The sequence below is a fragment of the Zootoca vivipara genome, chromosome 4 (genome assembly GCF_965207765.1).
Source record: "Zootoca vivipara chromosome 4, rZooViv2.hap1.1, whole genome shotgun sequence".
Taxonomy (NCBI): Eukaryota; Metazoa; Chordata; class Lepidosauria; order Squamata; family Lacertidae; genus Zootoca; species Zootoca vivipara.
The window spans coordinates 54,328,967-54,355,752 of NC_142587.1; the positions used below are offsets into that span (position 1 = coordinate 54,328,967).

At 41.9% G+C, this 26,786-nt stretch overlaps 1 protein-coding gene across 1 annotated transcript in view; it reads left to right on the forward strand.

The window, feature by feature from the left end:
* The window catches only part of ADAMTS5 (ADAM metallopeptidase with thrombospondin type 1 motif 5), a 44,626-nt gene extending 19,367 nt beyond the window's left edge, over positions 1-25,259 (forward strand). The window contains exons 3-8 of the mRNA XM_035115079.3: positions 12,373-12,540; positions 18,865-19,148; positions 20,141-20,324; positions 20,946-21,121; positions 21,872-22,047; positions 22,942-25,259. Of these exons, the coding sequence (XP_034970970.1) occupies positions 12,373-12,540; positions 18,865-19,148; positions 20,141-20,324; positions 20,946-21,121; positions 21,872-22,047; positions 22,942-23,512 (1,559 nt within the window). The 3' untranslated portion in view covers positions 23,513-25,259. The remainder of the gene's footprint in view (positions 1-12,372; positions 12,541-18,864; positions 19,149-20,140; positions 20,325-20,945; positions 21,122-21,871; positions 22,048-22,941) is intronic.
* Positions 25,260-26,786: the final 1,527 nt, after the last annotated feature.

The window sequence follows — 26,786 nt, forward strand, 5'->3', positions numbered from 1 at the left end:
CAAAAGCTGCACAGTCTCGTTACTCTATCCTACATAGGGATGAGCAAACCTTGTTGTTCTCAGTTTCTCATTTTTCCAGTCTTAGGTTCAGATAAATTATTATCACTTTAGTGCGAATTTCTCCCAATGCACACATTTGTGTACATGTTTGTGCAAGTCTATCCCCTAATATAATGCATTTTCCTCTACGTTATTTTTACTAATAGATGCATTTTCAGGCACTAGTACATTCACTTTTGTACACATTGCTTGGCTGGAGGACCGCACTGAAAAATTTGGAGGAATCTGAATGGTGTCCTCTGGGTGTCATTGAACTGCAACTCTCATCATGGCCAGTGGTCGGGGATTCATCCCATTTGAAGGGCACCACATTGGCTAACCTTGCATTAGAGTAGTAGTTTCCAGAGGTCTGGCTGTGTTAGTCTCTTGCAGAAAAAATACCCAAGTTTTATTGTTTCATGGTACCTCAAAACAAATGACATTAGCATTTGGTAGTAGACACCGCTGCTGCTGCTGCTGCTGCTGCTGCTGCTGCTGTTGCTGTTGCTGTTGCTGTTGCTGTTGCTGTTGCTGTTGCTGTTGCTGTTGCTGCTGTTACAAAAGTTAACCTAGCCACACCCAGAGCTCTGAAGAATGTAGGAAACAACTTGCGGAAGTTGCAGGGAGACACTGAGATCGGGAGTGAGCTTTCTTCTCCTCCTCCTTGCTCACTTTCCTCCTTGCAGGTTAAAGATGCTGACTGAATAGGGAACCCCCATCTTTATTTGAGCACAGGATTTCCTGGCTGTATCCCTTGCATTCTGTCTACCAGACTAAGTACAGACGGGTGTGTGCAGCCTAAAGGCCCTCTCCTAAATCCACTCCAGTCTGGATAGCATTCGGGGGGTGCAAACTGAATAAGCTCTTTGTCTGGACAGTGGGCCACTCCTTCAAGAGGGGAAATTTGTTTTTTTCTAGCTACTTTCACCACTAGTCTTAACAACTTTCACTCACCAGCAGCAGCTTTCACCACCATGCAATAGTGTTAAAAGTGCTCTTTTTAAAAAATAAAAAATGGAAATGACATAGTCACATGTCATGGCCTGTATGAGGGCAGCATGAAAATTAACCATTCAGATTGATCAACTCCAAGCATTTCCTTACTACAAAGAGACTTTCTTAGAAAATGAATTAGTTTACGTTACAATTATTAACCTTGGCCAAATTGGAGATTGGAGGAAGGGCTGTAGCAATCTGGTAGAGTACCTGTTATGCATGCAAAAGATTCCGGCTTCAATTCCTGATATCTCCAAGTAAAGCAAGGGAATTCTAGAGAGCTGCTACCAGGCAATTTAGCCCAGAGGGAGGCAACTTGTTGCCCATGAACCACATACAGCCCCCAAACTCATATTATGTGGCTCCTTGTGCCTCCTGAAGCTACCCATTTTTGCATTTTAGTTCTTCTTTTCTTCCCTTCCTTCCTGTTTATTTCCTCCTATTTATCTTGTGGGGTGTTTTTTTTAAGTGCTCCCCCTCGCAATGTAATTTCATACAATGGAAGGCGCAGTATTTCATTTGATTAAAAATAAATTCATGTTTTATTATTATTATATTTTTTATTGTTTTCCCAAATACAGAAAGAAAATAATAATAAATAAAACAATTCATCTGTTACATTTCAATTATATTTAATACAGCTATTACTATACTAATCCTAGCCTCCAAAACATATTAATGTTCTGCCAAACACAACTTCCTTCCTTCTCCACTTTTGGTTTTCAGATCTTTCCTCTTATGCGCTTTCTCCCTCTTTGTCTCTGTCATTCTCTTAAATAAGTCTATCTCATTTATAGACAGAAACATCTATTGTTTCTATTGTAGGTTTTATGTTAATCCTGTCAGTGTATTCACATTTTTACAGTACTCCTTTAAATTGTCCACAAATTTACTCCAATCTTTTTGGAACTTCTGGTCTTTTTGCTCCCTTATCCTTCCAGTCATCCTGGCCAGCTCTGGATATTCCATCATCTTAACCTGCCACTCGTCAACTGTTGGAATTTCTGTTGTTTTCCATCTTTGAGCCAATACATTCTGGCGGCTCTGTTTTTTAAAATTTTTACATGCAAGCAGCGTGCCCGAACAGGACTACCAATTTTACTGATTCAGTCCTCCCCACCCTGGTGCCCTCCAGACACTGTTGGACTCCAACTCCCATCAGCCCCAGCCATCATGGCCAATGGTGAGGAGTGATAGGAGTTGTTGTCCAAAAGCATCTGGACGGCACTAAGTTGGAGATAGTTGTAGTGGTCTGTAAATAGAGGGCAGATCAGATCAGTTTTTTAAACAATAAGAATCCCTTAAACTCATAGTTCTCAAATATTAAAATGTTTTGTCCTGTTGAGCTGTAGGGGACCTGCTTGGCTGGGAAGTTTTACTGCCCCCTCTCTCTCCCCCACCCCCTTCAACCTCCACAACTTGAGTCTCCATCTGTTTTTGGACTACAACTTCCATCATCCCTAGCTAGTAAGACTAGTTGTCAGGGATGATGGGAATTGTAGTACAAAAAACAGCGGGAGACCCAAGTCCAGTGGAGTGGCCATGTTAGTCTACTACCACAGATGGAACTAGCTTCACCATCTTACAGATATTTCCATGAATAGCTGTCTTTTAAAAGCATGCCATAAGCTACATGGCCCTAGACTCAGACATATCCCCCCCCCCCCCGCTCTTGGCAAAAATTACTGTTGTTACTGATGGTGTCAAGCCAGATATATCCAGAGGTCTGAACAATATAGAAGTAGAGTTGTGGAAGGAAAAGGCTGTATACCAGACAATGGTCTAAGATGTTCCAGGAAGTGGTCATGGAATGGTCATGGGACAAATCTCATGGATGCAGGAAAATAACTTCCATAAGGCTAGCTAGCCGCATGCACTGCATCTGTTTTGCATGTGGTTGACTTTTATGTATAAGTATGTGTGGGAGGAATGGAGAAGACAATAGAAGAGAAGCAAAGAGGGTTGTACTGGCTTGGGGAAAGCTTGGGCATCAACAGAGATCAGATGGGAACAAATGTTTCTACTCACGTTCTCTTCCTTCATATTTCCAACCACCAAGCGCTCAACCCCAGTTGATATTTTAAATGCAGCCAGGCTTCCTTTGTGTTACAGTAGAAGACTACGGGTGTGCAGAATGAGTTACAGTTGCAGAAATCAACAACCGCCAAACCTCCTGAGATCAATGCCTTAGTCAGTATAGATGAGGGGAGTCCTGGAACCTTATCTCAGGACAAAATATATAGGTGAGTGGAGCAATTGCAGGAGCGATGAGGTTGGGGCAGAGGCAACTTTAGGGCAGCGTGACTGGTTCCCCTGCATTGAATGCAAAGCCAAGAGGGGATTACCACAACTATGGCGCTGTGCATATGTGCAGAATGGAAGGTAGGGTGCAGCAAATTTTGGCGTTGCACAAGGTGCCACTGAAATTTGAAAGACTGAAGTCCACTCCTGATTGGGGATGCTGTGTGTCTGCGGGGAATATGAAATTATCTCTGTGTAGGCTTTATGTTCTAGCATGCTTGAAAAAGAAATAATACTTTCTGCACAAACCTGCCATAGCTGGAAATAGGGACTCCTTGCCCCTGAGGCTACCTGGGTCTCAAGTGACAAAGCTGTATCAAGGAGCACCCCCACGTAACAGACTTGCCCTTTTCAGTGGAGTTCAGGCTCTCTCTCCCCACTTCTGGGGCTCAAGAATTTCAAATTACAGTGGCACTAATGCCCAAACTCTTTCACCTGGTTTCTGAATTTCCCAGTGGCAGGACAGTAAGGAGGGTCTTGCTGGAAGATGCCACCTTACAGGCAAGAACATAGAGAGGTACTCCCTCAAATAGTTAGGTTCCACACTGTTCAAGACTTTATATGTCATTTGTAAAAATCAGAATTCAGTCCAGAAACAAAACACCAACTAGTGCATATATTGAATAACAGGTGTAATATGGTTCCAGCTGGTGGCCCAACTCAGAAGAGGCATCACAGGAGGTAGATCTTTATTAGGTTCTGTATGAGATAAATGTCAAGGTTGGTGCAGTAGAGATGGTTCGGAGGTCTAGGCAGATGAAAATAGGAAGATGCCCTGCTGGGTCACAGGGTAGAGTGCAAAGCAAAGGCAGTCTGCCGTCAAGAGCTTTCTTTTTCCTGATGGCATTGGTGCAAGTTTTATTTTACTTTTTTATATGTAGAATGTAGCCAACTTCCACTGTAACAGGTGCATTCAAATCTGGCATGCAAATTTTGTGAGTCAGTAATTTATACACAATTCTTAACCTAATAGCAGCATGCACTGCTTTGAGCAAACACTGTGTTCCATATGGGTAGTTTGTTATTTGAAAAGTGCATGCAAAAACATTGTAAAATCCACTGTTGCTTCTTTCTTTCTTTTTTAACGCCCGTGCTGAATAGGGAGCCTTTTGAGTTGAAGGCTTGTCAGGATAGCTTAGATAAGAGCAATCCCTAGGCTAGACAGGAGCAAATCTTTTGGAGCCCTTATGGGCAAAAGAAACAATTGTGAAGGATGTCTAGCTTTCATCTTGGCCTTCCCCTGGGAGAGATAAAGTTTGGGCAAATATCCAGGTGTCTGAATCAGGCTCTGTGGCTTTTTCTAAAAACCCAGAGACTATAATTAACCCACAGCTGCTCTGCTGACATCTGTGGGAAGAAAATATTTAATGCATTCACATTGTTACTTCTTTGAAAAGTTCCCCATTTAAGCTTCTGGTGCGAGCAAAGCATTTGGGCTAAGCCCCCATAAACATGCTTACTCGGGCAAAGAGAAAAGATGAGCACTCAGCATTAAGCCTTGGTGAGAGGTGAGCGATAGGGCAGAGACTTCAACTGTTGCTTTCAGCCTTGGGCATGACCTTTGCAAAAGGTTGCTGATTAATGCCAGTTTAAACTTTGACTACAAATTCTTAGCTTGCCCAGGTCTGTTTTCATTAACTTGTAAGGGCAATAATTGTCCCACCTGCTGTACGGACATGATGGCATGAAATTTCCCCTTTCAGTGAAAGCTGTTCTGTTCTGTAATTGGCATGTCGGAAGAGAAGGAAACTCCTTTGCTTCAGAATAATGGGACTCTTCAATACTTTTTCTACTGCTGATCTTCTTGAGTGTTTTTAAAAGCCGAATCCAGTCTTGCAGTTACAGAGGCTGTGAAGTGATTTTTAATGGGAACTCAGGCATGTGAAAATCAAAGGGAACAATTCTAGCCGAGACCATGGTAGTGCTTCAGACACAACAGCATCTCCACTTGAGTTTGGCTGTGGTTAGAGTTTGTGCTGATCTCTGTGTGAATGTACCCTCTGGGGATGATTAGATTAAGAGAGGTCATGTTTTCAAAAGTTACACAGCAGAGCTCGAAACCTCAGCCAGATATCCAGAGCCAAATCTCAGTATCCCTGCCCTCCGGAAAGCAGCAGGAAAGCGAGATTGACCTCAGCTCTTGGAATCTATGTTTGAAGAGGGCCGGGGGGGGGATGAATGTATGATAAGCATGGGTGTCAGTATCTATTATATTTTTACTGTCTATCAATGGCAAGCAGTGGCATTAGTAAACAATATGATAGTAAAGGTAAAGGTAAAGGGACCCCTGACCATTAGGTCCAGTCGTGACCGACTCTGGGGTTGCGTGCTCATCTCGCGTTATTGGCCGAGGGAGCCGGCGTACAGTTTCCAGGTCATGTGGCCAGCATGACAAAGCAGCTTCTGGCAAACCAGAGCAGCACACAGAAACGCCGTTTACCTTCCCGCTGTAGCGGTTCCTATTTATCTACTTGCACTTTGATGTGCTTTCAAACTGCTAGGTTGGCAGGGGCTGGGACCGAGCAACGGGAGCTCACCCCGTCACAGGGTTTCGAACCGCCGACCTTCTGATCAGCAAGCCCACAGCACCACCTGGGTCCCTAATATGATATTAGACTCCCATTAAATGTTAGCATCTTGATGTTGAAATTTGACCTTGAAGAAATATGACCTCTATGTGTGTGGCAGAATATAACAGGGCGGGGGGGGGAGTTTTCTAATAAGACAAACATCTTTGTAGCTGACTGGTATTCAGGATCATACCACGTGTGTTTTAGCACTAAAGCTTTACTGTTTTAATACCTTAGCATTAAAAAAATCCTTATCTGCAAATCATTAGCTTCATGCCAAGGCCGAAGCCAGATTTTTGGGGGGGAGGGGCAACGTGCCCTCTGATTGGCTGCCTCTCTCCCTTGATGGGCTCTGGCAGTCTTGCCTGGCCACGGTGGCAAGTAGCAGCAGTGCACCAATTCGTAAAGGTGTAACTGGACGATCCTATTTTAATTTCCCACTATGCTCCACTGTCATGTTAAATGACATGCCAGTTTGATCCGGCTGTCAGGTGCTGCTCATAGCACCAGGCCAGGAAATTTTCTTGAAGGGGGGCCCAGGGTAGGTTTTAGTGGCACCCAAAGATGTCTGATGCTGTAGCCAGCCCTGGTTACCCAAAAGGTTTGAAAACTGCAGCCTGTAACAAGCATCACTTCTTGGTGTGTATCTCGCAAGGAGCATGCCTAACGCACTGCTTTTCAAATCAGCACATTGCTGTGTATGTACAAATAAACAAGTTACGGCATAGACCCTTAGTCTTTGTGGCTGACTCAACCTGGGCAAGTAGCTTGACATCCTGCTGCCTCAGTTATGCCAGCTGGTAAGTTAGGTAAAAGTCATGGCCACAGTGAGAAACAGATGTCTCATGCGAGCTGTGATTTCCTGAGTAAATATATTGTAAGACGTGTGGCATTCTTAGCAAGCTGTGTCACTGCTTCTGTCCAGTGGTCCAGTGTAAACATAGTGACGGCAATACTCTGGTGGAATAAAATGTAGTACACCTGTGCGTAGTAATAATTCTTTTCCAAACACTTCTGTTTAACTTCATTTTCATGTCTATATGTTGAATTGGACTGTGGAATTGCACTGTTTCTCTGTTTGCAGGTCAAGGTAGTGGGAAACAAAAATATAAGCAGTTTTAGATTTGCTTTTGAATGCCATGTATTAAGAAACAAAACAAAATTCCTACATTATTTAGAGCAGAAGTACGTAAACCGTGGTCTTCAAGGTTGATTCAAGTGGCTCAGGGGAAGGCTGCAGAACAGTCATGAATGCTTTCTTTCTGACAGTGACCAAGGCCATTTTGATAGGGAATTATTGAACAGCTAACAAGGTCCTGGCCAAAGGCTCCTGATCGTCATACTATGGTGTTGGTTTTGCTTATGATGTCAGCACTGGAGAAAAAAAATGTTATTAAGAACAAGTAATGTATGTGCTTTGATTTGTAGGACAAAATAGTTTATTAGAGTTTATTAAGCTTATTAAAAAGGTTATTAAATGTTCTGCCAAGACCCCCAGCCATTTTCAAGTGGGTAAAGGAAAATTAGATTAAGGACCACTGATTTAGAGCATGCGTTTTGGAATTGTCATGGTCCTTTGATGAATGGGCAGTGCATGTCAACAGAATTCCTGTATATATGCATTCCATTTGATTCCCTTACATGTATGTATGCATTCATTCATCTGTGCAACTATTCAACACAATTATTTTCAACAAAGAACTGTGCTGACTTCTTTTTTCCACACACCTCTTTAACCATATGCTACATATGAAAGATTCAGTGAAGTAGAATTGAAATCTATGAGATTATACTGAAATGTTTGGTATCTAAGTTGCAAGCATAATATCTTAAAACAAACTTCAGAATGAAAAAAGGGCTAAATACAACAAGGCAAAATATTCTCGAACCAACAAATCAGACTCTAAAATCTGTCAGCAGATGTAAGCACCGGGAATATTCTCTTGTCCTCTTGTTGCCACTACAACCACCTTCCCTTTAAAAAGAAAAGAAGAAAAGCTTCAGAAACAATCCAGGGTTTAGACCAGGCATCCCCAAACTTCGGCCCTCCAGATGTTTTGGCCTATAACTCCCATGATCCCTAGCTAACAGGACCAATGGTTGGGGAAGATGGGAATTGTAGTCCAAAACATCTGGGGGCCAAAGTTTGGGGATGCCTGGTTTAGACAATCATTAAGCATGCAACTGCAGCAACAAAAATTCCAACCCAAATATTTTTGGTGAGGCCCCTTCAATTGTGCTATGATGTTTTCAACCTAATAAGTGAAAATATGTGGTTGCTGCAATCAGTTCCTAAAGTAGCCGAGCAGAGAGAATATCTAATCACAGACCTGCTTGTAAAACTGAAGGGCATTGCTTCAGTTGCAAGGGGGGTGAGAGGTGAGAGAAATGAACCCAAATAACGCTGCAAGTTGTAGTGGAATAAGTCCTTAATGTATAGCTTTGATTTAGCTAATGGAAAATCAACATGAACTTCACTACTTCTATAAATATGGACACACATACCCTAAAAGTTGGTCATGTAACCACTGTTCTGTTAGGTGTCAGCTGTGTAATGTTACAATCATGCTTTTCATAATAATTTTGGCACATTTCTAGACATCAAAGTAGGAATATTTAGCACAGAGGTAAAACATGTAGAATTCAAGTCTGTCTTGAACAAATACAACATGTTCAGATTCGTTACTCATTTTAACCTTCTCCCATGCAACCGAGGGCGCCTAGCCGTGTGGACCAGTGCTCACGGGGCTGTGTTTTGTGCTGAAACTTAATAGGACAGCAAACCTTTAGTGTAAAAGATGTCCCAAGTTCCAGGAAAATTCACACATACGCCTGAGATAGTATAGTATTTTAGCCAGTCAAAACGGACATATGGACCAACTGAAGGAGGTTCGGGTAGGTGTCCAAATCTACCATGTACCAATATGTCTTCCCAATGGGAATGGTTTTACTTTAACCATCTATTTGAGCCAGTGTGGCGTAGTGGTTATGAGCGGTAGACTCGCAATCTGGGGAACTGGGTTCGTGTCTCCGCTCCTCCACATGCGGCTGCTGGGTGACCTTGGGCTAGTCACACTTCTTTGAAGTCTCTCAGCCCCACCCACCTCACAGAGTGTTTGTTGTGGGGGAGGAAGGGAAAGGAGAATATTAGCCGCTTTGAGACTCCTTCGGGTAGTGATAAAGCGGGATATCAAATCCAAACTCCTCCTCCTCCTCCTCCTCTTCTTCTTCTTCTTCTTCTTCTTCTTCTTCTTCTTCTTCTTCTTCTTCTTCTTCTTCTTCTTCTTCTTCTTCTTTGTTATCATACCATTATTCTGGCACAGAAGATGGGAGTGACCTGCGAGTGGGCCTACTTTTCTTTGTGACAGGATCCCACCGGCACAGTGATACTGCTCACTGGCATAGATTTCACTCTGCCAGTATATTGTTGCATCAGTGAAATGCATGTAGTTGTGATCCTGTTGCGCTCCTCGAGCATAACTGTAGGATAGGATTGTTCCCTGGTTTTATCCCCCAGAATTTTCTTATTTTAGGACACTTATTTTTTAAAAAAAAAAAACTGCATCCCAGTACTTGCATCTTTGTACCACCAACAGGCTGTTCTATTTATCTGATAAGGATGTAGCAGTGTTACGTACCAATGGAACAGAAACGTAAAAACTTCCCTTAAGCACTGTTTGCTGAGGAACATTATGCCAAATCCAATTCCATTGATCAAGTAGAATTACCCATCCCAAATCTATCTTGGCTTGTTTTCATACGAGTTTTCTGTAATATATAAGCCCAATATAATTTCATTAATTTTAATTACTTTGTTTCATTTCCCTTTGTAAGAAATGTTTCAGAATCTGTTAAATGTCCAAATCTTGAAATTAAATTATGATAACACATGTTCAAACCCCAAAGTCATAGGCATCTTTCCACTGCGCTTATGTAAAGTATCGGATGCATCCCCCGTCCCAGGTGCTTATCATGATATCTACACAGTATACATATATAGGATGCTTCCAGGTAAGCTGTTCCTCTGCCTACCAACATGCCTGACAGAGAGAATTACAGGAGCAATGTATTAGCTTGGCGCTTCCAGTGCAGACACGCCTTTTTCTCAGGACACCACACTAAAACCAGCTCATTAACATGCCATTGGCTTTTTCAGAACAAGCTTGATGTCAGTTGCAAATGACTATAATAAGAGCTCAGTTACCTCAGAATTCATTGAAGTGCTGAGTGTCGCCTGCCTGCAGTGCCTTTAAAACAGTGAGGAGAGCATCCTGGTGCCACTCATTTGATGAGTTTGATGCGCACTCTGTGATAACATCAGCCAGGGAGACAGCAAAGCCAGCACTGTCTTCATGTTTCTTAAAGGCACCCTTTGTTTCAGGATGGCCTTTCAAGATTTTTTGGCACTGACAGAGAAAGAAGACTATACAGAGCCTCTGTCTTAAAATTTCTTCCAACCTGTTGGAAGTACTGTATACGAATCCACAGCTTGACAAAGGGTGCAGTCTGGCCCATGGTTACATGTCAGGTCCTTTTTGTTATTGTTTGTTTCAGGAGTCCTTGGTATACACAAGCATTGTACATGCTGAATACTGTGCTGAACGTTTTCTGGTGATTTCAGAGCATTATCTCCAAAATGGCAGTGATTTGAAAGGGGAAATTTCCCTCTGGATGTTCCCTCAGGGATAAAAAAGGGATGAGTCGAGAGAAGTGAAATTAAGCAATGTGGTAGCATGGAATGACAGCAACTAAGGGGAAACAATTTTTGTGTGTGACGCACCTTTTCGTTCGCCACCCCACTCTAGATCTTAGAAACAATCTCCCACACCTTCTAGTGTTTCCCAGTGAGTTGCGGTTGAAGCTACAAGGACGTGCCATTTGTAGGCCAGTAATAAAGTAATAAGGGACCCAGGTGGCACTGTGGTTAAACCACTGAGCCTAGGGCTTGCTGATCAGAAGGTCGGCGGTTCGAATCCCTGTGACGGGGTGAGCTCCCGTTGCTCGGTCCCAGCTCCTGCCAACCTAGCAGTTCGAAAGCACGTCAAAATGCAAGTAGATAAATAGGAACCGCTACAGCGGGAAGGTAAACGGCGTTTCCGTGTGCTGCTCTGGTTTGCCAGAAGCGGCTTTGTCATGCTGGCCACATGACCTGGAAGCTATACGCCGGCTCCCTCGGCCAATAATGCGAGATGAGCGCGCAACCCCAGAGTCGGCCATGACTGGACCTAATGGTCAGGGGTCCCTTTACCCTTTTAATAAAGTAATGCTACTTCTTCTGCCAACTGTGGGATGAAGTGCCTTCTTTAGAATGAGATGTGTTAACAAAATCTATATGCCCATTGCTGAAGTCTCAGGAGAGCTGTGTGCTTAGATCCTACAGTACTTGCTAGAAGCTTAGAAGTGGGGGCAGCACATATTCCCCTGTGGTGTATCAGTTCTTTCACTAGCTTGCATTATCAGATTTGTGTAGCAAGCATCCCTTGCTTGCACTTCAACTCCTCCTCTATAGCACATTGTAGCCAGGATCATCTGCAGCAGTATGTAGCAGTATTGAGCAGTAGACCTTGGTCTCACATTATACCGAGCCGAGCTTATGTGTGTCTCACTGATGCACATGGTGCCTTGGAACGCAACCCCTGTGTAAATGGAGAGTTGCTTGTACCTGGCAGGGGAGGTAAAAACACTATACAAACACTAAGCTATAAATATCTATACAGTAGTTTTATATCTAGAATAAAACTTACTGGTTTTCTATGTTAATATCACACTGTGATAACGAGCTAAATAGTCGTGGTCATTTCGGTGGTGCTGGTTCAGAATGGCCTTCTCAATGAAAAATGCCTCATGTTGACATTGCAATCTTTTTGATGCCAGATTAGGAGTTTCCTATTTCCCTAGATTAGATTATTTTAACTGGAACTGCTTTCTTTGGTCCTTGGTTTTATGTGTTTGCTCTACTACCTTTTTTGTGTGTTTTTGTTGAGTTATCTGTTGTTTTTGTTGGATATGTGAATAGTTTTAATCACACTTTTGTACGCTGCCCAGGAATCTCCTGCTTGAGGGTGATTAAGAAATATTTTAAATGACTAAATAAATGAAATACTGATTTTGAGGATAGCTCAGTCAGTAGAGCATGAGATTCTTAATCTCGGGGTTATGAGTTTAAGCCTCAAATTGGGCAAAAAGATTCCCGCATTGCAGGGGATTGGACCCTCGTGGTCCCTTCCAACTCTACAATTCTATTATTCAGTTTATTTAGATTATTTATATCCAACTTTATAGTCCCAATCTCATTCATTAATCTTTGCAAGTATAATCAGAAATAACATAGTGGCAGGTTTATTCGACAAGCTGCTTTTTTGTCCCCTCATTCTTAAATAAATGACTAATGAATAAATAGTTGGGTGGATATTTTAATTTAAAAGGAGTATTAAGACTGAGATGCTATTCTGTTTTCTTCCTTCAGGACATCTCCTTGGACTTTCCCATGACGACTCCAAATTCTGTGAGGAGAACTTTGGTTCCATGGAAGATAAGAGGCTTATGTCTTCTATCTTAACAAGCATTGATGCTTCTAAACCCTGGTCCAAATGCACTTCAGCAACAATAACAGAATTTCTGGATGATGGCCATGGTATGTATGGATATCTTAGTGTCCTATATCATGCTGGACATTATGTGCTGCTAGGAACTTAAAAAGAAAAAGAAAACATTTTAACTCTAATTTATAAAATATGTGTTTGTTATTCTAATTAGAATTGAAGTTACTTTCACTTTTCTCTAACGTTCTTCATGCTATTACCGTACAGTAATTGCTATCTGGTTCCTACTGTGCTAAATGCAATGAAGTACAGCCCCTGCATCTCTGCTGCCGCTACCTAAATGAGGAGGAAAAGCAGTAGTAGGAATAGTAAAAAAGAGTGAGATGTTGTATTAGTAATAAAGGTAAAGGTAAAGGAGCCCCTGACCATCAGGTCCAGTCATGTCCGACTCTGGGGTTGCAGTGCTCATCTCGCTCTATAGGCCGAGGGAGCCGGCGTTTGTCCGCAGACAGCTTCCGGGTCATGTGGCCAGCATGAAGAGCAGTGCATGGAAATGCCGTTTACCTTCCTGCCAGAGTGGTCCCTATTTATCTACTTGCACTTTGATGTGCTTTTGAACTGCTAGGTGGGCAGGAGCTGGGACCGAGCAACGGGAGCTCACCCCATTGCAGGGATTCGAACCGCAGACCTTCTGATCAGCAAGCCCTAGACTCTGTGGTTTAACCCACAGTGCCACCTGGGTCCCTTGTATTAGTAATAGGGGTAGATAAAAATAAGTAGCAGTAGCAAATAGCAAAAGGATTGCAAATAGGTAGATTATTTACAACAGTGTGAAGTAGGCCACTTTTATCACCAGTTGGCAGGTGGAGAACTAAAATTGAGCAAAGTGACTTGCCCAAGGCATCAGGGGCTAAATAGAGATTTCAACAAAGGTTTCCACGTCTTTTCAGAAGACAGCCCTGCTTCAAAAAGCTGACAGTTTGATTTATTTAGCTAATATTAGTATTTCAGTGTTCTTTCCCAGCTTCTCCTTAACAACAACAAAATGCTCTTAAAATCCTTCACTGTGCTGCTAACGCAACTGCAGCTCTTAAACAACCCTTTCAAATTCCAGAATGCTTAGATAAAAATGACCTAACTGAACGAATGGATCGAGTTGTTATGGAAACTGAAATACTTATGGATGAAAAGCATACTATATGCATGCAGGTCTTGTAAAAGGCAACATTGTGTAGGATGGTTTTGAGTGCTGTGTGCAATCGTACGTTTCATCCCATTATCAGTTGTCGATAACTGCCTCTAACCCAGCCAAATGGGCGGGGTATAAATAATAAAATTATTAGCATTATTAACTTTCTGCAATTTTAATAGGGCATTTATTAAAGATCTACAGTTGTATTTCCCATAGTATATCTACACTCCTTTAGTGTTGTCTTAAACACATTGCATTGCAGTCTTATCCAAGTTAACATTAGCTGGACAAGGATGGGATTGCTGCAAAAGTCCTTTGGCTAGTGTAGCTCCAAATCACACCAGCTTGGTAAGTTGTGATGGTATAGTCACAAGATTTAACATATGGTTAAAATCAGTGTAAGTTCTGTGCAAATGTAATTAGAATGGCATAAGGAGAAGCAAGGGATAGGGGTCTCATTCTGAGATGAATGGGTAGCTTAGTCTGATTCTTATCCTCCCCCAAGCTAGGCCCCAACTCCCCTGTTGGCATCAACAAAACAACTTATGTGAAAATAAGCACTCACAAGGGGTAGTGGAGAGCTCAGGAGAACTCCTCCCCCTCCTCCATACCCTCTTCCCACTATCACTAATGGTGGATGATGCAGAAGCCAATCATAGCACACCATCAAAAGTCCATGAGGCACACTCATACATTAAGGTGTGTGAATGTTCCAAAGAAGCAACTTGTGAGGTGGAGTCACTATGCTATTTTCCTGGCAGGTGGGACACTGTTGCTTACTGAGAAGGAGGCAGTGGGAGAGGTCAGCAAAGTGCAGACACGTTGGCAGGAGTGCCGGATTGGCTATACCCATGCATTTGCACCTCCCTGTCACTTTCTTCCCCTCCCTCCCAGCAAGCAACAGCGACCTGCCTACCAGGAAGCTAGCATAGCAGCTCCTCCGCCACCTGGCCAGCTGCTTCTGCAGCATCACCATCTATGAAACATGAGAATGCAAGTAGGAACTGTGGTGGAGGAGGATTCAGTTAAAGGCACAGTTTGCACAATCAACATGATACTTGGGGCGGGTGGGAGGATGTGTGTGACAGGAGATAACAAAAATCCTATAATGCAGGCATCCCCAAACTTCGGCCCTCCAGATGTTTTGGACTACAATTCCCACCATCCCTGACCACTGGTCCTCAGCTAGGGATCATGGGAGTTGTAGGCCAAAACTTCTGGCATCCCCAAACTTCGGCTTTGGGATCGTGATGGACACCCATGAAGTTGTAGTTCCAAGAGTTTGGCATTCCCAAACTTCGGCCCTCCAGATGTTTTGGACTACAATTCCCATCATCCCTGACCACTGGTCCTCTTACCTAGGGATCATGGGAGTTGTAGGCCAAAACTTCTGGAGGGCCACAGTTTGGGGATGCCTGCTATAATGTGTCTCCTTTCTGCTCTTACATGTGTGTGTTGAGAATAGGATTCTTGCACGCCAGCCCTGCCTTTTGTTGTCTCTTCCTTCCCCCCACCTCCAAAACACAATATTGTTGTTTTTGAGCATGTGGAGGCAGTGACTGATGCCTTCATATAAATCTGTGGTGCAATCACCCTTGGAATACGACATACATTGTTGGTTGCTGCTTCTCAAAATGAATGTTGCAGAGCTTGAAAATGTGCAGGAAAGGGCAACCAAATCAATTGAGGGGATCAAGCAACTCTTCCATTTTGGGAGGTGTGTGGCGTTCACTATTACACACATTGTCTGCATAGAAGGATGCAGCAGAACTTGAAGATCCCCACCTCCTGCCCCAGAAATCAAAATGGGCCCTGCAGCCTAGCCTCCTAACCATTGACCACGGCATGTCCTAACAGATCAGACACTGTTGTCAATGCACGGCAGACTCTATGTGCAGTTTATGCCTTCCATGTGTGCCTAATAGGGAGACACTGTTGGCAAGTGTCATCACGATTCCCATGTCAGTATAGCTGTTGTGGACTTTGTGGGTGGCTGTCGTGTTAGCTCCCCCCCTCCCCCCCGGCCGCCCCTATTGTTGCTATTGTGTTTTGGATTATTGTTCCTGGGGGAGCACATAAACCTAACTAGAACCTTCCACTACCTCTTTCGGTAGTGCCATGGACTTAATCTTGAGCAGTTCTATGTGTGGTTAATAGAGTGTTTCTCAAGCACAGCCTTCATGGTTACTTGCAGCCACCAGCTGGCTTCTGAGCAGCTGCCTCATCATAGACCACCATTGGCATTTCTCAATCCACATATAGCAAACTTGCAAAGTAGCTGACTTATTTTTCTGTTTATTGTTAGAATAAACAATGTGGTGAGTAAATATTGAGGGTCACATGCTGAGCTACCAAAAATACTGGTTTAACACATTAATTGGAACATTTAAAGCAATGAAGAAGCTTGTTTGTAGTGTCTAAATGTGTTTATCCAAGAACTGAGACAGAATGTTTTTGAGGAAAGGAACAGTTTAATCCCCAAGTTTAATCCTTATTTGACAGAGGCCCCCGATGTTAAGTTTCTGGGCATTTTGCAGCCCTTATCTATTATCCAGAAAGTTCACTTGGTGCACTTCTAGAAAACACAAAGACCAGGGGGAGGAACCTTCAGATACAACTGGAAGCTTTGAGTAAAGTCCTCATATTTATTTTTTAATACTGAAGCTATAAATGGGAATCTTGTGGGGCTTTAGCACCCACAGCTGTAAGCAGGTCAGTTTACAATATTACAGAGCCAAGACAGAAGGTTAGAAACCCTGGGCAGATTAAAAGCAAGGTGAAATTTAGAAATCTTCACTGCCTCCTGGGCCACAGTTAAGATAGACCTGAATAATACTGTTGGACCAATTGCTCTAATTAGCTATTGTGATGCACTGTAAATGTATGTGGTTTCCCCCTGACCTTTCTCATAGGACATTGTACCCAGGGACTTCTTGTGTACTAAGCCACTACTTTTCCACAGACCTATGGCCCCACAGTGCCAGATTACATGGTTTGCATTGCCATGTGCATGGCTGTGAGAAAAGGGAGTCGAACATATGTGTCATATGTTAGGCTACTTTGAGACTACAGTAATCTGAAGAGTTCAGTGTGGTTAAGACACGAGTGGGTGGTTGACCAGCTTTGGCCCAAGGGCCACAGGATTCCAGCATTTCTTCTGAGGTGGGGTGGGTCTGCCTACATGTCTTCTCCCAACCACAGGGCTATGGACTTGGCTTATATTATAGGAATGGCAGATTTTCTGTTGCTGTACAGTTCTGGCATTTTTCCCGGCAAAAGTATGCTTGTTTGAAGGAAGCTGTTAGCTGTGTGTAGATTTCCATATTAGAAACAACTCCTACTGAGATGATTGTGCTGTTGAATTTGCTGCTAGTATAGTGTAGAATCACGCCATTACTCCAGTGTTAGCTGTGCTGTATTTGGGGATCATATATAGTGGACTATATAAAGGTCGCAACTGTATATGTTGTAAATGTTTTTCATAGACTAGTAGCCTTGCATCTAGCACTGCTCAAGAATTCTAAGCCAAAAAACAGGGCCATTTTTAAATCCGTGGTTAGAATCAGTGGTTTTGAAATATTTATTCCACTGTCTTGTTTCAAAATGATGCCCAATTGTATCCAAATAGAGACAAACAAAAAACAAAACCCTGCTCGTTGATCTCAGGAACCATAATGCAAAATTTGGTTTCATCTTAAGAGGTGTCCAAATTCATAGTGAACAAGCAACTTTCCCAAATACAGTATATAGATGATAAGTTGTTTTGTCTCCTTATCCTATTCATGAGCCAAGCACAGTTCAGCATGCACAAGATAACCCAGGGTTGTTTTATTTCACAACAATGTATTATCAAGTAGCAAGGGCACATTGTTTTATTTTTAAAATGCAGTGAAATATGCCTGAGGTAAAAGTTATATCCTGCATGCTGGCTCAGGGTCATCAGAGAGCTGATAAAGTTATAAACTTGAGGAGAGAAATAAGTGATGATGCAGAAGGGCGTTTTAACTAAAATTTGAATCATGGGGGGGGGAGCAAATAACCATGGTGGTTGAGTTCTCTTGATGGCAGTGAGGCATCATTGATTTTTATTAAAAAGGAATGTTCTGAAATATAGACCTTTATCCCAATTATGTTTTCAAACTCCCTGAGGTTGGGAGGTATTTATATTCTGCATGCTTTCATCCATCATCAAGTGGAAGTTGGCACTGCTTGCAGCGAGAGACAGGTTGTGGTAATCTATTTTGGCTCAAGAGAAATGAAGTTTCGCTGAACCACAGGCACCCACACAGGACTCTTACAAGGGTTATAAACAAGACAGAAAGCTCTTCAGATTGGCTGTAATTCCCTGCATTAGCATAAGAGCCAGTTACTTCTATGAGAAAGAAAAATCCTCTAAAACTGAATTTCCAGGACCAACTACTTGATTTTGTTTTGGCTTTTTTCCCAAAGAGATGGTGCCAGGTCAATGCTTGACATCACAGATAACATAATTATGCCTTATACCATGTTCTTTTCCATTTGTATAGACATGAACTGTTTGTTCTTTGCTCTTGTGGCTCCCCTTGGGTTTAGGGGTTCCCAATGAGCACTTGCCACCAATATTGCCTTTCCTGTGCTGATTTGGCTTTTGATTTAATTAATCTCCCTCCCTTCTTACAACTTTCCCTTGGCTACAGCTGTGTGTCATGCTTTTTCTGGCTTTCCTTATTAAGAAGGCTTAGCTTTTCAACAGCATGTTCAAATGACAGCTTTGTTTATTTTGAATGTCTCTAGGTCCCATTGATATATATGGAAGACCTCACTCACAGAGTGGGTTTGAGCACACGGAAATTAAAAAGGAACGAAAACCCCTATGCCCGGTTCTGAAGCTGATAGTACCAATTATAAACTGACATGCAAGCCAGAGCAATCTTTTCTTTTTTTAATAGTAGGAAAAATACTTTTTCTATATCTGTAATTTAAAGACCAACTTACTCTGGTGGGACTACTAGAAAATAAAATAAATGGGTTATGAATTGCAGCCTGTGAAATAAAGGTTATTGTAAAAGCAGAGGTTATATAGCCACAAGCAGGTTACAGTTAGAGGTTTCCACATGATATACAAGAGTCCAACGGAGAACTGATTTGGAACAAATTCTTGATCACTTTATCTACTTTGGAAGCTTCAGAGGTATGGCAAGCATCATAGAGAGGAAGCAAATTATAAACTGGGTTGTCCTTTCAGGTAACTGTTTACTGGATCAACCACGAAAACAGATCTTGGGCCCTGAGGAGCTTCCAGGACAAACATATGATGCCATTCGTCAATGCAAGCTGGCATTTGGGTCTGAATACACAGTGTGTCCTGGAATGGATGTGTGCTCTCGTCTGTGGTGTGCGGTTGTTCGCCAAGGTCAGATGGTGTGTTTGACCAAAAAACTCCCTGCTGTGGAGGGGACGCCATGCGGAAAAGGAAGGATCTGCCTTCAGGGGAAATGTGTTGATAAAACAAAGAAAAAATATTACTCGGTATGTTGCTACTTTAATGATCAAACCATATGAAAGTGTACAAGGCCCGATCATGCTGTGTTCTGTTTTGAGTGAGAATTCAAGGGAAATTAATCATCGACAGAACAAGGTATTAGTCTAGGCACCCCACTTTTCTTTGTAGTTGATACCGGACCTCTTGCCTGCTCAGTTGGGTTAAAAAGAATTCTCGAGCTCTCTAACAGCCACAGAACACGACTTCTGCTGGTCCTGTAGTCTAGCATTTTAACAACACTTGATAGGGGCTTCTGCCTTCACTGGAACCAAACTTACTGGAATTGGAACAGTTTTTGGATACATTAGCCATGACAGTATGTTACCTGGTTGATTGATCATGGGCTGTTAGTGCACAGCCAAGTCGTTGTATCTGCACAAGAGTGGGAGCACCAGACATTGTTGCTGGTACAAAGGCTGCCCCAGGATCAAATGGGGTGTTAACTCTGAGTTCTTCCATACCTTGTAGTCCTTGGTTTTAGAAACACAAACTCCTTGTGCCCTTAGTGTTGCCTTTATCCTGCACTAGAATGCAACATCTAGAATGCAACTCACTAGAATGCAACTCACCTAGTTTGATTCTGATCCAATATGGAATATTGAACAGGTAACACGCTAAGGGCAGGAGAACACAAGAAATGCCCTGCCAGATCTGACCAATGTTCCATCTAGTATAGCATCCTATACCACACAGTGGCCAATCAGATGCCTCAAGAGAAGCCGAGAAGCAGGTCAGGAAGGCAACAGCTCTGTCCTTTTGTTGAATACCAGCTGTTGGTAATCAGTGGCATGCTGCCTCTGAACCTGGACACTGCATACCTACATCAAGATTTCTAGTTTCAGTAAAAAAGAAAAAGACGCAGAGAAAGGAATGAATGCAATTAGAAAACAGGGACACAAATGCCAGTGAATTTAGAAGTTGTGTTTCTTCTCCAAGTTTTGCTGATGAGCTTTGTTAACCTTTATCCTTTATATTTCAGGCTTCAAACCATGGGAACTGGGGTTCCTGGGGGCCATGGGGACAGTGCTCTCGCACATGTGGTGGAGGTGTTCAGTTTGCATATCGTCACTGCAATAACCCTGCACCTAGAAACAATGGCCGGTATTGCACAGGAAAGCGGGCAATCTATCGCTCGTGTAATGTCCTGCCATGTCCTGCCAATGGTATGTTTTCCACAAATCAAAGTCAATAACACTGTCAGAGACTGTGGTACTTCTTAAATGTTGTGCAAATGGTGTTTCTTACTGTACCCAGCGCAGTAGTGACATGGCTAAACACTATTGACTATTTCTGCAGAGACTCTAGGTTTAAATAATAATTGGCATTTCTGCATTCACTGCTGCTCTGGGTTGACTACATTCACTTTATGCAATTGCAAGTGGTTATCTGATCTAGTGGGTTGAAGAAAAGAAGTCCAATAAATGAAGAGTTGCCCGGAGAGATTTTGCAAGGATCTGTTAGGGCTTCACTAGATGAGTGCTAGTTGCACATTAGACCTACAGGCCATATACAGTATACCAAGGCTTTTTCCTACCTACTTTATGCTACGACAGCTGTTCCACAGGTGAAACACCATATGGTAACAGTGTGGCATACTGTTTGCTATGATGTTTTGTTTTGTTGGATAGGATCTATAAGCTTTGCATTGGCTGTCCCTTGATAAGATGGATTCTGGGTCTTCCAGTGTTGTGAATTTGTGTTTGAAAAGATTCACACCTTGTTTGTATGCTAGCATTGGGATAATATATGTACACAAATAGTAATGAATGATAATCCTTCTCCAGCTAAAGCTTTTCGCCAGGAACAATGTGAAGCAAGAAACGGTTACCAGTCCGATGCAAAAGGTGTCAAAACCTTTGTAGAATGGGTCCCCAAGTATGCAGGAGTGCTGCCGGGAGATGTTTGCAAGCTCACTTGTCGAGCCAAAGGAACTGGCTACTATGTAGTTTTCTCTCAAAAGGTAAATGTAGTTTCAATAACTGCTTCTCTCTCAGATATCAAAATATTTGTGTTATGAATAGCAAGGATGTCCAAGGTCTGTTTAAGCTGAAAGATTTTATATATCCAAATCTTAAACAGCCCCCTGGCCCAGGCTGTTGCTTCTTCTCTCTCTCTCTCCCCTGACAGATCTGGCAAGCCCCAGATAATATGCTAAGCCAAACCTTGTTTTAACTAAGCATGATGCAGTAGCAAAAAGAACCAGGGAAGAGCAAGGTGGCTGCTGGCTGCTATCTGTGAACCTGCATGATCACACAGTTTTACTAAGCCAATGTTTGGCTTAGCATGCTGTGGAAATCAGACTATATACATGGGTAAAAGACCTTCTTTGAATTCTGTGGTTTTACATATCAGGACATGATAACAATAATCTGTTCCTTAGCAGGTCTTAAAATTAGGTAAATACAACAGGTGACATAGTACACCATAATATGACTCCTTCAATCATGCTTTTTTGTTAACATTGTTTGGTTGGTGAACTGCATCACAAAATTCAGATGACTACGAATTTGAAGACACAGCTGTGCTTCATTCTTGATACCGTTTTGGAAAGTATGAATTAGACAGATTCAGCTTTAAATGCAAACTGAATTGAATTCCTGCCATCCCTGCTCTTGAGCTTCCCAAAAAAGTTAAGAATGTCCACTAAGAAATCATCCAGAAATGAATTTTAAAACTTTAGTTTTAACCAGCAGTGACTTCATCCAAACAGGTGACTGATGGAACGGAATGTAGGCCGTACAGTAATTCAGTCTGTGTCCGTGGCAAATGCGTGAGAACAGGATGTGATGGCATTATTGGATCGAAGCTGCAGTATGATAAATGTGGAATCTGTGGTGGAGACAATTCCAGCTGCACAAAAATTATGGGAACCTTTAATAAAAAAAGGTAAGAAATCTGATAACAGCTATTGTTTTGCAAGCCGAATTGTTAGTTGCAATGGTGACAGCTAATTATGTAGGGTTCAGTGAAATGCAGTGTTGAATAGCAAATTTGTATGGCAAAAATACAGCCAAGAGTAGCTCATTTTCCACTGGAAAGGTCTCACAGGTGCTGCTGCACATTCAAACATAGGGTGTGTTGCAGATGTGTAACAGAAGTCACATATAGCAGATAGCAGAGCTTCCAACACTAAGCTGATTTCCACCAATTCAACACACACACTATTAACAAAATAGAGATTTTGTTTTCACTCAAAGTTTTCTAAAGGCTGCCATATACCTACAGCGAAGGCATTTGTTATTGCCGAGTAAGTACGCCACTTGATTATGTTGGCTTGTTTGCTAGATATTCCTACCTTTCTAATAATATTTCTAATAACTGATTGGTAGTAACTACCTCGCACAACCAAGCTACTACTGCTGTCAAACTCTGTATATTATACATTATCATATTATCATCTCAGTGTTAAATGTGCTAAACAAGTCACCTGAATGCCCTGCTTCAGATAAGCACTCTGACGCTGCAGTAATGTGATGATCCTCCTCATTACTGTTTTTTGTGTGGGTCTAGAATTTAGTTGACTATCATGCTATTTCTCGTCATCACATTTGTGATACCATATTTCAACAAGTGCTGATAAAGTGAGATAAGTGGGATGCTTTCATTGGCTTCAGTGAAATTTGAATTGGCTCATCTTCTATTGGAAATTAGAAAAGACAGATACATTTAACGCTAGACCCAGTTAATTGTCAGATAAGTGAACTACTATCAATTGCTTCAATAGGTTTTGAAAGACTATCAATTTCTTCCTCACTAACATGTACTTTTCTTGCATTTCAGTAAGGGCTACACAGATATTGTGAAAATACCAGAGGGAGCAACACACATCAAAATCCGACAGTTCAAAGCAAAAGACCAGAGTAGATTCACAGCTTACTTGGCCCTGAAAAAGAAAAATGGTGAGTACCTTGTCAATGGGAAGTACATGATCTCAACCTCAGAAACCATCATTGACCTCAATGGAACTGTCATGAACTATAGCGGCTGGAGTCACAAGGACGATTTCTTGCATGCAATGGGACATACAGGCACGAAGGAGATCCTTATTGTACAGATTCTTGCAACTGACCCAACTAAACCATTGGACGTCCGTTACAGTTTTTATGTGCCAAAGAAACCAACCCAAATGACAAACTCCGTCACCAGCAACAGCAGCAGTAACAAACTGGCGACGCCACTCACCCAACCCCAGTGGGTGACTGGACCGTGGCTTTCTTGCTCTCGAACATGTGACACAGGTTGGCACACAAGAACTGTCCAGTGCAAAGACAGAAATGAAAAATTAGCTAAAGGATGTCTTCTGTCTCAAAGACCTTCAGCATTCAAGCAGTGCTTGCTCAAAAAATGTTAACCTGTGGTTCCGCTGGCTTCTTTAAAAGGAGCCTCATTAAGTCGTAGTTGACATGTTGACATAAGGTCTACCCCGGCACAGAGAAAAACCAACACTTCAATATGCTTTCATGTTGTCTCAAATTATGGGCAGAATCTGCCTATTTGGACCAAATGAAGATATGCACTGCTCTGAGTCATAGTGAGGTGATCTTGATATGTCGAAGGCACTAAACATTAGTTGCTACAAGCCCTTTGTATCTGCAAATAAGAAGAGGATAAACCAGTGAATCATCTCCCTTATCTCACCTACCTCTAACCCAGTATGTCCTTAGACAACTTGTCATACTTACCCACGATACCACAATAGCTTTTTTATACTATTTGTAAATATCTCTGCTTTGGTATGTCACTTTATAATCACTTGATCATCTTGTGGAAGAACAAAGGCCTTTCTATACGACACAAGTGATTGACCAAAGTATGTCTGCAGCCATTGAGGACTCCACCTTTTCAAAAATGGCTGTGGATATTTTACTGGAACGTTAAAGAGCTTGCTGCTTTATTTAAAAAAAATTAATTTTTGACAAAAGGAAATGCATTTCCATCCTAGGAATTTCCTGACAAGACTTTAGTTCTGTATTAATGCCTTTCTAACCAGATATTCTCATACAAGTGGACCTCTGCAGCAAAAAAAGAGAGAGAAAGAGAGCTGCTAGTATGTATCTTGAAAATGTAAAGGGGGGGCATACTTAATTCTGTTTTAGCAAGTGAGAGGGTCATGATCCAGTCCCATATGTGCATCCTTCCATGTGCAGGGAGACATTGTGAAGGAATTCTGCATGTGGGAGCAGCACATACAAGAAGAGATGTTCACATCTTTCTTTTATTAGTTTCACTGTGGCTTCTACTGGAAATCTAACAATGTAGTGAATTTGTTATCTACTGAAGAAGCTATGAAGAAATCAAAATACATAGCAAGTGGTTTCTTGCATGTAGCAATGTATTGTCTAATACTTCTAATTTTGGGATGCATTTTTACCACTCGTACAAGCCCAAGCCCAATCCACAGGCTCAGTTATGAACCAATATATATTGTGCACAAACTGTCCCATTGTTGCGATGGAGCATGTGCAATCTTCTGCACATGTGGCTTGGGCCACTCCATTGAATTTTTTCAGGTGCACCTCAACACTCCCATACAATTGGGGGTGCCCATGCACAATTTGTTTTAATTAGTTAATTTTAAAACAAAAAACAAAACAAAACTATAAAATATATTTATTTTTTGCAACATTGCATATTTTTGTAGATTAAGGCTGCAATCCTATACCCACTTACTTGGGAGTAAGTTCCATTGAGTATCATGGGACTAGCTTCTGAGAAAATATGTACAGCAAGGGCCACAAGAAGTGATAGCTATAGTCAGTGCTTTTTTCGGGGTGGTGGTGGTGCAGGGGTACGCATACCCCTAAACATTTTGTGAATATAAGTTTAGCCTCATTGGGGGCAGTATTTCAATATGAGTAGGAAAGTGAGAGTACCCCTAAACATTTTTTTGTAGAAAAAAAAGCACTCACTATAGTCAATATTTTGAAGAGTATTTCTACAAATAAAAGGGTGCAATTTTTTCCAGGGCATAGGCAAATAAATTTCCCATTTTAGAAAGGTAACATAAATACCTCGATCTGAAGTGTGATGAAATTAATTGACTTTTGGATCATCTTTATATAATATGGAATATATCTATATGGGTATAAAATCTCAGTAAAAGAAGATTGCCCCTCTGCTCCTAGTGCCTTCCACAAATATTGCAAGTATGGACAATTCTTGATTTTCCATTGCAATTTAGTTTTAGATTTCAGGGGAATCGGGACCCAAGTTTAATTTTGATCTAAAGTATTTGCACTCCAGCACCAGTTCTGATGTTGTTCTGGAACAGTGGTTAGAATGCACCATTCTAAGCATTTATTTTCTAATGTAGGGCGTTTTAGGGTGAATAGATTGTTAAACCACTCCCATTTATATAGATAGGCCAGGAGTAGGAAACCTGTGGCCTTCTAGAAAACGATGTGTTTGCATTCCTGTTGGCACTCCAGAACCTGTGGCACTTCAGACATCTCTCATCATCCCTGATCATTGGACATATGAACTAGGGCTGATCAGGTTTGGAGTCCAACAACATTGGGAGGGCTATAGGTTGCCAACACCTGATACAAGTCCTGTTTACAGCTATTTCATTGGAGTGCAGGAGTACTCCCATTTATAAGTAATAGCCTGACGTGATAAGATATGATCATCAATGATGATTGACCACTGCACTTTCACATCCAGGTCAGACTGATGCCCATTAGGACTAGTAGTGCAGAAGGCAGGGAGACCAACAGTAGACAGAGACAGAGACAATGACCAGTGGAGCCAATGAATTCTCGGTATGTCTCTAGTCTCTTCTCTGTTGCATTATAAATTGGCAACACCAAGACTAACAAGGAGGAAGCTGACAGCAGCAGCACCCGCTGGACTGATTGTAAGAAGGCAGGCATTGTCCTAATTGCCCTAACAGACCAGCCGAACAGATAGGGGTTTGAAGAATGTAGGTGCATTTACTAGGTATATAATATGGCGATCCAAACAAACAGGCGTTTCCAGAAAACACATTGATTGAGCAAAACAGCTGTTCTCCAACACTGTTGTAGCATATGTAATTACACATAGCTAGTTGTGACAGAATATGGATAGGGTTGTGCATCCAGAGGTGGATCAAAAAGTGCATCCCATCTATAGCACTGCAAGGTGAATTAGCAACATCCACATTCAAATGCACATCTCCTTTTTATACCTGTGATTCCTGTCCAGAGAAAGAGTGCCACATATGAAATACACTTCTGCAGAATGCTTCCACCTGTGACTATAGGACTGGGAGAGATATCAGTTTAGTACATTCTTTGACCCACTTTCTGTTCCAAATTAGAGGTTCCCTGACTTTAAACAGTTTTCATGCCATTAAACAAATTCTGATCTTATGTGCATAATCAAGGAGATTGAGCTTTCTACCTATAAAAGATGCAGCTCTTTCTTCAGCGATCTTGGGATCTGATCGGTTTTTTTAACTGAAAGAAAGGGCATTGCAAATATTTTTTAAAAAAAACCAGGAAATGAACTTCAAGCTGGTGCCAATCTTCAACATTTAATCTTTTTATATTAACTGAAGAATCAATCATATTTGGCACCATGTCCAGGATCACCTTTCAGTATTTGCCTAAATTCTTTATGAGCAGAGGCCTGAGGTGCGTGAA